The following is a 14,051-nucleotide window of genomic DNA, read 5'->3' on the forward strand; positions in this document are numbered from 1 at the left end:
GCCACTACACTGATAGTTTCTAAAGCAGTTATTTAGAATAATTTGCATACTATACAATAGTATCTTGAAGAGTATTACTGCAATGGTCATAGCAGCTGAAGGTCTCAGAGTCTGCCTCTCTGAACATCTCATCACACATCTGCTGCTGTGCTTATCACAACAACCCATAGTAGTTCAAACCAGAGTACAGGCTGTACAACCTCAGCCGAGTACACAATGTGCTACATGAAAACTAATAAAACAACTTCACGTGTATTTAATATTTTTTCTCCATACAGTATTCTGTTTAAGTATTTTCTAGTGCTTTTGTCTCACTGATGTGAGTATGGGGTTAAAAAAAAGAAAGAGTTGAAAGGGTCCGCCAGGCCCAAGATGACTAGACGAGATCTAACCGCCTACTGAATGCAGAGGAAACTCTGGTTCATTGTCTAGGTTTCACTGAGACTGGACATGATGTGAGGGCTAGGAAGTGGTCACACCCAAGGAGGCTTGGTCGTGAAGAGAAGGTATGGGACTAAGGTGGCCAAAAGATTAGCAATCCAAAAACCAAGCGGGTGGAAAAAATGACAGATTGAGCCCAGAGTGAAGCTAATGTATATGGGCCTCTGTGTCCAGGTACTTGACACAAAGGCATGGGACTTTATTTACCACCAAATAGATTCATGAGTGCACCTATAACATTTCCCCCTGTAACTTTCAGGCTACAACTGTTTTTCCCCAGTATGCAGGGCCGGCCCGTGGCATAGGCCGTATAGGCAAATGCTAAGGGCGCTGTCCATCAGGGGGCGCCACGCCAGTGCCACAAATGTTGGAGGAAAAAAAAAAAGTTGGTACTATTATTTCTAAATACATAAAATAATCCCACGTTAATTAAAATGCAAAGTAAAGCCTATTTAATAGAAATATTATTTGTTACAACATTACGCCCCCCCTCCCCCGGCACGGTGCGCCCCCTCCCTTCCCGTATCATGACTCTTTTTGGACGTCACCACATAAAAATATCAACTCAAGATGTCAAAACGGCCAAAACTGTCAGGTGCCCAGGGGAGAAAAGAAGGGGAGAAACGAGAAAAAGACAGAGGTAGCAGGTAGGTAACGTTAGCCTACATGAAATTATTTGTCTGTTACAGAATGTGATAGTAACCTGTCTTTTTAGCATTAAGCTAATGTTACATGATTCGGCAATTGCTAATCAATAAATAGCTAGTTCTGTTTTAACGTCGGGTTAATATTGTGGAGGGGGCTAAATTGTTATGGAAAATAATAATGTAACGTTAGGTAATTACAGTACTCCCTGGTGTACAGTAATTTGTAAGTCATTCTAGTTAATGCAATATTAAAAAGCACAAATAGAGAACTCTGTAGGATCCCCTTTTTTTGTAATATAGTTGTTAAAGTAATACTGGTTTGATATCTTGTTTTGTGCAGTGCCTTATTTATATTGTATTTTTAATTTATTTTATGCAACTTGTTGACACGTTTTATTTTGTGTTTATGTATGTAAAAAATATTGTATTTCATATATTCATTTTTTATTTTTTGTATTCATTTATTTATCCATATTTTTTTAAATCTTGTTAACTATTCTGATTGTTAATTTGCTTTCTTTAAGTAAAAAAAAAGGTCAAAGACAAAGCTATTCGGTTTCTTGTGAGTATATACACTTCACTGCCGAAGTGGGGGGGCGCCACCTAAAATCTTGCCTAGGGCGCCAGATTGGTTAGGGCCGGGCCTGCCAGTATGGGACAGATTTCTTATTTTTTGGCAACATGTAAGTAATGACTGAAAATCAAGTCATAGAGTCTGCATGGATCAGGGGTATTTTGTGGTTAATCAGACAACAAAACAGTGCATAAGTGTTTGGCAGAGGTAAGGTAGAAACACAACTAGTGTTGTGATGAGACAAGGCAACAGCACATGTTCCTGTGTTGAGGCTGTGACAAAGAAAAGGAAAGGGTTGGACTGGGGAGGGGAAATACTTGAAAACAAAGAAAAGAAAAGGCCGTTTTTTAAATTAAATTTCCTGGATAAACTCTTCTCATGTTTTACTGCTTAGAGACATAGCTGTTAGGACAATGAACGCGACGTGACACCTGTCAAATGCAGTCTCTTTTCTGCGATAGAAAAATGTGTAACAAAAAGAAAGAATCAAATCACCATGCATGCAAACTCATTTGGCACCTGACAAAAGGCAGGGGAGACAAAAAGCATGGCTTCCATCTACATATGGCACATCAATGCATGAGGGAAGGAAGTGGTGCAAGCAGATGCTGCTGTAGTCATAATGGGACACAGGGAGATAGATACAAAGGAGACACCAGTCAATAGATGAATGCCCTTGAAGCAGCACATGGAGCTATTTGAGTCCCTGCCCCACTGCAATATCTATTCATTGATATTTACCATCAACACTTTTCTTTTATATCAAGAACAATTAAAGATATATTTTTGAGAAGATTGCCAACTCATAACTCAAAAAGTGCATGTGCTTGTGAGTATCTCTCCCCAAATGATTTGGTTGTAAACACATCTGTGATTGGATGACAGAATACGAGCAACTCCGCTCCACTCTCTGTTAGGGTTGTATGGTATACTGTTACTAATAAAGTACTGCGGTACTAATGAACCAATATCTGTACTATGCTGCCTCTGAATAATACCGTTACTTCTTTTTTTTTTCAAACAGACATTACAGCACGCTGTCGTCAAGTCGTGCTGGCAAAACGAGCAGAGGCGCATGCTAGGCAAAGCACACGCACGCAGTACTTACAAGCAGAAACAGTGTGAAAACTGAAGAGACAGAATGGACGCATGTTGGCTCAATAACTAAAAATAAAAGTGAAGCTTTAATTACTGAAGCCCTTCTCTGCAAGAGGTGCTTTAAAACATGGCAAGCTAGTTAGCGGCTAACATCCATCCACAGTCTGCAGTGTTTTAACTACTTCTAAATCACTAATCCTTGCCTCCATGGCGACAAAGGAAGTTTCTTACAAGCATCATTCCAGCAGGACAAGGAATAGTTAAACATGCTTCACTACAAATCTTATGAAGATACAATAGCTAACTGCTAACAGCAAACTAGCACTCCTGAATGTAAAAAAAAAAATGCTGTGGGTGGATCTACACCAGGGGTCACCAACCTTTTTGAAAGTAAGAGCTACTTCTTGGGTACTGATTAATGCGAAGGTCTACCAGTTCGATACACACTTAAATAAATTGCCAGAAATAGCCAATTTGCTCAATTTACCTTTAACTCTATGTTATTATTAATAATTAATGATATTTACACTTAATTGAACGGTATAAAAGAGGAGAAAACACGGGAAAAAAATGACAATTAAATTTTGAAACAGTTTATCTTCAATTTCGACTCTTTAAAATTCAAAATTCAACGGAAAAAAAGAAGAGAAAAACTAGCTCATTCGAATCTTTTTGAAAAACTTTAAAAAATAATTTATGGAACATCATTAGTAATTTTTCCTGATAAAGATTACTTTTAGAATTTTGATGACATATTTTAAATAGGTTAAAATCCAATCTACACTTTGTTAGAATACATAACAAATTGGACCAAGCTATACTTCTAACAAAGACAAATCATTATTTCTTCTAGATTTTCCAGAACAACATTTTTAAAAGAAATTCAAAAGACTTTGAAATAAGATTTGAATTTGATTCTACAGATTTTCTAGATTTGCCATAATATTTTTTTTGAATTTTAATCATAATAAGTTTGAAGAAATATTTCACAAATATTCTTTGTCGAAAAAACAGAAGCTAAAATGAAGAATTAAATTAAAATGTATTTATTATTCTTTACAATAAAAAAAAAAAAAATTACTTGAACATTGATTTGAATTGTCAGGAAAGAAGAGGAAGGAATTTAAAAGGTAAAAAGGTATATGTGTTTAAAAATCCTAAAATAATTTTTAAGGTTGTATTTTTTCTCTAAAATTGTCTTTCTGAAAGTTATAAGAAGCAAAGTAAAACAATTAATGAATTTATTTAAACAAGTGAAGACCAAGTCTTTAAAATATTTTCTTGGATTTTCAAATTCTATTTGAGTTTTGTCTCTCTTAGAATTAAAAATGTCGAGCAAAGTGAGACCAGCTTGCTAGTAAATAAATAAAATTAAAAAAATAGAGGCAGCTCACTGGTAAGTGCTGCTATTTGAGCTATTTTTAGAACAGGCCAGCGGGCTACTCATCTGGTCCTTACGGGCTACCTGGTGCCCACGGGCACCGCGTTGGTGACCCCTGATCTACACAGACATCGACTGTAACAATACAAAGTACAAAAGCCAATATTTTTTTATCATCACAAAATTTTTTTTTTTTTTATTGTTAAAAGTCAGGAAATACGTCCATGAACTTAGGAGAACTTTAATTATCACCAATGTATGACCCTGTAGCTGCTTGGTTTTGGATTAATACCAACATTTGTAGTATCAGCCAAAATTTATGTAAAGTAGCTAAACAACAGAATAATAAGTGCTGATTAAATTTAAACAAAAGTGTAGGTAGAACATGGTAAAACAGAAAGTAAGCAGAAAAATAACAGTAAATGAACAAGTATAATAATCTACCCATTTTCTACCGCTTGTCCCTCATCATTTTGACAAAATTTTACTGCATACAATATTTTACTGCATACATAAGCAGCCAAATTAGGAGCCTTTGTAACTCGTTGGCTTACTTACTACTAAAAGAGAAGTTGTATAGTATGTTCACTATCTTATTTAAAGACAACATTGTTCTTTAATTGCAATAAGAAAGGTATGTTTAATGTACCATAACATTTTCTGTTAAAATAAACACAATAATAAAAAATTTTGTGATGCCTTTATTTTAAAAAGTATCGAAAAGTATCAAAATACATTTTGTTATAGGGACAACCCTACACACTGTACTAAAAATTAATTGAACTAGAGATTAAAGACTCTTTTCATTAATAAACTGAGTAAGTAAATCAAATTAAATAAGGTGAACAACAAAAATTAGTTGTTTACATCTGCGGTACCGTACAACCGGAACTGTAGCGGAAAAATGTCGACTCTGGCTCTTGTCACAGACATTTCTGACCAATGCTTGGTTAATCAGGTTAATATATGCTAACAACAGATTAGTGTGATCGACCACAAATTCATCACGATTATACAATCGGCCAGACCTCGAACAGACTCTGCAAAACTAGCTACTGCAGCCAGCACATCGACTAGCATATCAGCAGTTAAGCCGCTACTAGCAATGTAACTACCGGACCAATATTTTAACTAGAAACTAGTTTTGCAAGAAGCAATGACGTTGACAGCGTATGTACCTTCATAATTTGAAAATGGTAACATTTACATTTTAAAATGCCCAGTGCCATTTTCCCCGACCGGGCATTTTGTCTATTTTGGGTCTTGCATCACTGCACAAACACATAAGATGAAATGGAGAAAAAAATGTCTCTAAGATATGTCTTCTTAGCAGTAGTGATAAAGTGATTAAGGTTGTGTTGTAACAAGGTTGGTCAAGTTTTCTGCATGCATTGCACATGGTAGTAACACTGCCTGCTGGGCTTGTGGAGGCAGATGCCCACTCTCACTCACACAGCGAATATTTTGCCTTTAATGACCAATTGTATTTGATTACTGAACAAATGCGTAATTTAAGACTCACTCTTCGCTTTCACTTAATCTCTTTTCACCTTTGATGCATTAAGTACATCGTTAATTGCCGCTACTGATCTCTTCTACTATGTCTTGTATTCTTGGGCAAAGCAGTTGCCGTGTTAGGACGCAGAGTTACAATGCATACCGCCACAGTTCCATTATTTGGTTTGTGAGGAAGAGCAAAATAGAAGAGCAAAATCTGACAGGATTAAATAAATGTATGAAAAACGCTGGCTCATTTTTTAAAGACAGCATGCCTTCTCCTTCGGCGCTGACTGCTCTGTGGTCACACGTGTTGTACAGTCTTCGGTAGGAACGATTAACGATACTGAAAAAAGCAGGTATCGATGTATTTGCGTGTTGGTGTTGACTTGTAAGTATTGATAGTTGGGACAATACTATTTAGGAGTTATATTGAAAACAATTATTAGCGTGTAACTGGAACTTCAAACTGGCTGCTTGAAAATCCTCACCAGCATTATATAAGGTATAATACCTTGGGAAAATAATAGTGTTAGATTGTGTACAGTTAGACACTATTCTGCTTGCAATTATGAATACATTTGGGTTAAAAACATTACTTTAAAGGGGAACTGCACTTTTTTGGGAACTTTGCTTATCGATAAGTTCACAATCATTATGAAAGACATGATGGCTGGATTTTAAAAAAATGTATTCTAACTCAGTGGTCCCCAACCTTTTTGTAGCTGCGGACCGGTCAACGCTTGAAAATTTGTCCCACGGACCGGGGGTGGGGGAGGGGCATTTTTAAAAATTGTTTTGGGTCATAAAGAAATACAATCAAGTGTGCTTACGTATCCCTGCAGACTGTATTGATCTATATTGATATATAATGTAGGAACCAGAAATATTAATAACAGAAAGAAACAACCCTTTTGTGCGAATGAGTGTGAATGAGTGTAAATGGGGGAGGGAGGTTTTTTGGGTTGGTGCACTAATAGTAAGTGTATCTTGTGTTTTTTATGTTGATTTAATAAAAAATAAAAATAAAAAAATAAAAAAAATAAATAAATAAATTATCTTTTATATTTCTTGTGCGGCCCGGTACCAATCGATCCACAGCAACGCCCGGTGGTTGGGGACCACTGTTCTAACTTGTAAATAAAAGTCCGCTTACAGCGGAGGCAATGGGATCTCCTCTATTTCGCCGATAAAATCCAATAAATAACTATTGACGCAGATGAACTATTTATACATTAGATGTCTGAGTAGGCATTCCGACAAGTTGGTACACTTTGACAGCCATTTAGGACCCAAAACTGACAAGGATGACACGAAAAGACGCTTGTCCCCCCCTTGTTCCTCACATTTCTTTGTGAGGATTATGAGACATTCTTCACCTTAATGGGAATATATGCACATCCTAGCAGTCGGAATCCCAATGACAGCAGACCTTATCCAATAAGTAATGTTTTATTAGGTTTGTTGACTCTCGTGAAGTTTGCAGTGAATAATAATCAGTGATGAAGAATAAAAAAAGCCAACGTGATGTATTTTTGAAATTAATGCACCACGTATGCTTAAAATGATCAAAATACGGAAATATTAAATGTTATTATAAATGTGCCCATCACTACATTACATATATGCTTACATCATGTACATAAAACCTCAATGGGAGGTGTTTGGATGTTTTTTAAGAGCTTTACAGGCAAAATTGCGCAGCTGCCATTGGCTCCTTTGTAATCAAACTTTTGATCATATTTATTTAATATTTAGAATGCAAAAAAAAAAAAAAAGATTATAATAATGATTGTGAAATATAGGCAAAATTTACACTTTAACATTACACAGCATCACCTTATACAGGATGCACGCAGCCGAGTCTTACTAAATGGAGTCACAAGGGTGATATATGACCATCCTTTTCTTGTTGTCCTCTTTAATTTATGCGCTAATAGTTCCAGAGCAGATTAACATGAAAACAAATCAAGGGTGGCAACATTACTGCCAAAGGCACTGCAGAACAAGAAATATTTGACTGTTGTGCAAGAAAATGTGTGGCAGACACACACGGTCAACGCCACCTTCTCTAGTCTGTAGACTGCATTACAACACCCGTTTTTGGCCTTCTCTCCTGGGACAAACTCGATAAACACGAGGTGAAACGCCTAAGCGCTTCCTGTCTCCCTTGAAATGGCTTTCTTTTTGCTGCTGCCCCTTTCTTTTTCCAAGGGGCTGTGGGCTGCTGCAACAACTTTGAAGCACACTTTATCTTTCAGGTTTCATGCACACATTTACTCTGCACACAATTTATCTGGTAAGCCCAAATAGCAAACAAATACATAACAATCGCAAACCACTTATTCATAAGGTGCATTCCTCCTTTTAATTAAATAAAATCTTGCTGGACTGAAAAAAATGCATCACATTGTGTGCATGTAACAAAATGGACATATGGAGCGGCGTGGCGAAGTTGGTAGAGTGGCCGTGTCAGCAATCGGAGGGTTGCTGGTTACTGGGGTTCAATCCCCACCTTCTACCATCCTAGTCACGTCCGTTGTGTCCTTGGGCAAGACACTTCATCCTTGCTCCTGATGGCTGCTGGTTAGCGCCTTGCATGGCAGCTCCCGCCATCAGTGTGTGAATGTGTGTGTGAATGGGTGAATGTGGAAATACTGTCAATGCGCTTTGGGTACCTTGAAGGTAGAAAAGCGCTATACATGTATAACCCATTTATCATTTATATGTGAGGTTAGTGCAAGGTCATCACTTCCTGCTTCTCATGAGCCAGCAAGATGAAGTTGCACCTGAATGCAAGAAAACATAATGACTGGGTTATGCAACTGTCCTTGTGTTAGATCAGGTCTGCGGTGGCAGGACACCAGGTTAAAGTTGTGGACAGTCAGAGAACAAGTGTCCTTCCATTTGTGGTAAGTGCAGTGCACGACTTAAATAGACAAAATACTGCAAGCACAATACCTCCTCATAAATTATGGAATCCATGGAAAAATGGGTTTGGAGATGTGAGCACCCTTTTAGGAAAACAGAGGGGGAAAAAAGAGGAACATTTTTAACAGCACAAAGTGCTGCAATTGAAAGTAATTTAAAAAAAAAATCAAGACTACATTTTCTGCAATTTGGTGCATCTTTATACTATTTTTTAACTTTAGATTTATTCTCATCTACCAAACTATTTTGGCTCCCATGCAATGTACAACATAATTTTTAGTTTCATTAGTAGATAATTTACTAACATTATTATCATTACAATGTAATGTAAAATTCTATAACATGCATGCAAAGAACTCAGAAAACATTTCAAATTTAGAAACCATATCTCTGTTTACAATCTGTCACCTCAAAAAATATACCTGCCGGCTACTAATAAATACTTAGAACTACAACTGGTTCTGAACTAAGTGTTTGGATTGTATTTATCCAAATATATTTAGCAGCAAAGTGGACAGACGTCAACGTTGTGGCTCGGAGAGCGAACGGAGTAAGCCAGCTAGATGGTTAGCAAACTAGCAAGCTTGTTTTGGAGATCTCAACCATGGTCCTAACTTTCTTCTTTCTTTCTTCTATTTATTTTGGAGTACCTAAACATGTTTGCTAGTTAGATAACCATTATCGCGATCAGAGCCATAACGTTGATGGTTGTCCACTTCGCTGCTAATCATGTTTGGCTAATTACAATCCGAACACTGTTAGTTCAGAGCCAGTTGTAGTTCTAGAGCATGTATTAGTAGCAAGCGAGAAGGCATGTTTTTGAGGTGACGGATTGTAAACAGAGGTCACGACACCGGAAGTATATTACCCGAGGGGGTGTGGCTACAGATACAGCTGACGGCTGTCTACTTTGCTGCTTATCATATTGTTTGTCCTGCAACTCAATGCGGCGTTTTTATTCAAGAGAAACAGCGAGTACCAACAAAGTGTTCAACAAATGTCTAGATCGTATTTTTATCCATCCATCCATTTTCTACCGCTTGTCCCTTTCGGGGTTTTATTGAGATTTTATTACGAAACGCTTAAGTGATATTTTGACGCGAAAATTAATGTTTAAAAACTTGGATTTTTCCCAGAAATTTCACATCTAAAAACTTAAGTCCTAAAAGTTATGGTATGATGAGTTCAGTCATAAAGAACTTGAGTCTGATCTCCGGCTGACACACTCCACAAATCATGTAACTAGACCACCAGGTTTTTGTTACATTGTCTGCTCGTTACTACTATACTGTCTTGTCTAACCCAAGTTACAGTAAGTAGAACCATCTCAATATGAGTGCAAAAAGCTCCAACTGTTGATTATGGACTGCATGCCTGATTTAGTCGCGTGATGCATGATAAGCAGAAATTCAATTAGGGGAAACAGACGCAAGAACCTCCAAAGGAATGTTTCTTTGAAAATCAAAAAGGTTCAATCTGCTTATTCTGACAATGAGCATTTTTCTGAGGATAGCAACTGTTCAATTTATAGGTCACAAGGTGAAAAGTCCTTCAAAGAAACACTTTCAAGGTATTTATGTATTCGTATCCCTGATCAAGTTTGACACAATTTGACCCAATGTGGATTTGCTAAAGTGTATTCAGGCCTACTTACTCAAACCAATTACAAGCTGGGCATAACCAAATCGAAAACTGATCGATTGAGAACATACCCACAAACTAGTGCCGTTATGGAATAAAGCCTGTCTCACAGTACATCACAAACACACTGAACTTCACAATTATGATGTACCGTGTATTATACCATTGTTATTATGATGTTTTGTATAGCATAGAAGGAAAATAGGGTCCTAATATCTGAAAAATGAATGTTATTGTGTAGTGGACATTGACAGGAAGGCTCATAATGGAATAAAGCTTTCAATCTTCACTTGAAACAAAAATTTCTAAATGTACTGTATTGACCTTTCCTAAAAAGAAGGTTATTTTGTAGACAAGAACCTTAATAAAGAATCATGTGAGAGTGACAAAAGAATACAATGAATGAATCCTATGACGAGCGTGGCTGGCACTGTTATAACTAAGGTCAAACTACACTGACTAGTACACTTTAATTACACTTAATTTCTTTTAATGCAGAACTATTTAGCAAAGAGCAAAAACTACCTCTTGCTTTTAAGATGTGCGCTGGATCCAAACCGAACAGACAGTATAATCAATCAAAATACTAACTGCCAATGATTAACCAGTCAAGTGTCTGCAATTTTGTGTCACAGACTTTATATGCGGCAATATAGAAAGCGCACTTCATGGTGTTTTTTTACGTTTAAAGCCATAGTACACTTTTTATTCAACTACTTCAATAAATGATACATGATTATAACATTGAACTCAGTTAGGGATAGAACTAATATAATAATATTTGGTAAGAAACGCTTTGTTTGAACCAAAAAAAGGGAAATGGTAAATTAACAGTCAGAAGGAACTAGAATATAGATTTTTCCATGACTAGATGGCTTCAGATTTAACATACCAGTCCAACAAACTAATTAAATACTATACTGGTTCTTTCTAAGCACAACAAACATGCCATCTATCCGGTTTGGTTAATAATGTGCTAAATTTGCAAGCAAACTTCTGTCTATTCACTTTACACCAGTCTACGAGATTGCAGTTGAGAATTCAAGAGGCTTCTACAGAAAGTTGTAGACTGTGTATGAATCGAAATTCCCGAAGAAAAGAGCATAAGCAACATGGTTGCTATAGATGACTAACTAGATGACTAACTTGTCTTTTTCAACCAACAAATTAGTTGTGACTGACATACCAGATGCTGTTGGTTGATACTAAATAACACACCAAATAAAATTTTTATTTGTTCAAGTCTTGTTAATATACACAATACATAACATAACAGAATACGCTAGTTCTCAAGAAGTTATATGTCTTTATTCTAATTCTCCAAAGTGGTGAAGGATACGAAAAAACCTGCAACAAGTAACTTTCTTGCACTCTTTCTTGCAGTGTTCAACAAACAGCAGTGCGCTGACTATTTGACAGGATATCATCATCACTTCCATATGGAATGAAATGGGAATGATGCAAAATTATGTCAGTAGAAAACTGCAGGTTACAACAAAGAAACGACTCAATGCCAGTTGATGTTGTTTCACTCTTACAGACAACGTAAGTGTGATGTACCCAACCATGTGATGGTCTTTATTAAATTTATTGGTGGTCTACACTGTACCACAATATCATGATGTCACACTATGTTGGTAGCTGACACAGCAATCTCCATACACATCCCGCAGTAGAAATGCAAGCCAGGACAGAGTTTACTGTTCCAAACTGTCTTGGCAAGGTGAACTGATGTGTATTCAGTGGCTATGTGGCTTCTTAAGTGAACTTCATGGTAAATGTTTAGCCAGCTGTTGAATACAGTATGTTGTCTTAGCACTAGGTTTACACTTCTGTCCAGACTTGGGACTGAAAATAAAGGTTAAGTGCTGTTTTCATTCTACTTGACGTCACACAATCACAGACTGCTCAATCACTCTGTCCTAAACAGGATGGTCAACATTAGTGCAGACTGTGTTTGGCGGAGCGCTTGCAGGCAAGCTCTATTCCACACAATTCTAGTGTTGAAAGCTAAAACACCGGCGACTGGTCTGGCTGGTGTGGAGGTCAACAAGGACTTGTTTTTTAGCAAAAACACACACAAATCATGCCACATCATATCACAGCTGCTTAGTTTGATTGGCTAATGGACGTGGAGGAGGTAGAGAAAATGCTAATATTAGACCTGACGGCCCATTTCGCCTTAATGAGGTTGTGACGCATCAGCACACAGCCCAGGTTCCTCCCACACATACGTCACCAAGGAGGGAAAACACACTTTAGGAACAAACCCTCCTTTTATAAGACTTCTGTGTGTGTTTCTTTCATTCAGGCCTACAGTATGTAACGTGTGGACACACATTCATACTGTGAGTAGCACTATGTAAAGTGTAAACAAAGTTGCGAATCCCAGTTAAACCTAATCTAATCCAGCTGTGGTGTGCAAGTGTGCTACAATTTAACCACCGCCAAAAAACTCCTCAGAGAACTAGCACGTTATATTTAGACTTCTTACAGCAGTTACGGCTTGTGACTGGTTCATCCTACAACCACAAGAGAGGAGAACCAGATGCTCTGACTGCCAACGAGCCTAACCTAAACTATCTACCCCATCAACCTGGACCAATGGTGTGCTATGAAAGTACCAACATGTCAGGCGGTTTTGAAAAGAACCAGGACTGCCTCCCAAACATGAAGAAAGAGCCAAGTATCTTTATCAGAGTGATTTCAAAGTACAGCCAATTGCTGGGAGGGCGAAAAGAGCAAAGTCTGATGAGTTCAATGCTGCGCAAACAACAAACAGACAAACGGGAAACACATCCTTGCCCCTTGCGGGGGAACACTGTGTCCAAACAAACACTGGTAGACGGCCAAGAGGCACACAGAGAGGAAAAATTGGCATGCCTTACAGGACAAGCACGCCATTAGCAATCTAGCTTGTGCTCATATACATTAGAAATAATTCTAAATCGTAATATTGTGTGGTTATCTAAAAGGAGGCTGCCTGTGCGCACTGTTGATCCTCAAACATCTAGAACTAACATGGATCTGATTCCAGAATAATACCTTACTTGCATTGACCCCAAATGTCTTCTACAAACAGCAGCACAATAACAAAATCAGTAAATAAAAGGAAGGAAGGGAGGCAAGTGAATCAGATACAAACTGCCTGTAATTTAAACATTAACAATGCTGAAAAGTCAACTCCACTGCCAGTGACTTAAGTAACAAGAAAAGAGAGGAAACTTGGTTAGCTACCTATAGAAGAAGCAGTCACAGCACACCAGAACACCCATCCAGGCAGAGGTGGAGCAGAACTGTCCGCTTCGTCGTTCTCACCCTTCCGTCTGCCCTCTTCTGTCGCACGTGGCTACAGGTGCAGCAGGATGACGGCTTCCAGCCTAGCACCTTGTGTAATCATATGGCTGCACACCAACAACCTTTGACTGCCCCACAGGACAGATGCATGCAGGACTGATCAGCGTGTACGCAAAAGCAAATTCCATTCACAACAATCTGACAAATTTCTTTGAGCAGGATAGTCATTCTCTCTGCCGTCCACCTTCTGCCACTGCCTGCCTCTCTTTCACACTTTTGCTCTCTCTTGCTCTCTTTCCTTAGCGATGAACTCTCTCTCCCCCCTCTCTCTCACTTGCTGGCTCCCACCTAAAAAGCGGGAAGATTAGCGTGGCAAACATAGTCCCATAAACAAAGTGCAGACTGCTGGGCAGTGCTGGCTGGACTGCAAGAGAGAGATGGATAGGAGGAGGAAAAAGGGAACAAGAGAGAGAGGGGAAACAAACCCCAGGAGGCAGCAATCTCAGCCATCTGTTTATAAACATGCAATGTATACACACCCAAA

The 14,051-nt window shown here is 38.0% G+C and overlaps 1 protein-coding gene across 3 annotated transcripts in view; it reads right to left on the minus strand.

Moving 5' to 3' along the window:
- The window catches only part of mob2a (MOB kinase activator 2a), a 105,350-nt gene that overhangs the window by 38,347 nt on the left and 52,952 nt on the right, over nt 1-14,051 (minus strand). The window contains exon 1 of one of the 3 annotated variants that reach the window (XM_062035267.1): nt 13,448-13,863. The exons of the other annotated variants lie outside the window; for them this stretch is intronic. Coding sequence (XP_061891251.1) covers nt 13,448-13,485 — 38 coding nt within the window. The 5' untranslated portion in view covers nt 13,486-13,863. Of the gene's footprint in view, nt 1-13,447; nt 13,864-14,051 lie in introns of those variants that run through there. 3 annotated transcript variants of the gene reach the window in all.

Source organism: Entelurus aequoreus, linkage group LG24, assembly GCF_033978785.1.
Source record: "Entelurus aequoreus isolate RoL-2023_Sb linkage group LG24, RoL_Eaeq_v1.1, whole genome shotgun sequence".
NCBI classification, from domain to species: Eukaryota; Metazoa; Chordata; class Actinopteri; order Syngnathiformes; family Syngnathidae; genus Entelurus; species Entelurus aequoreus.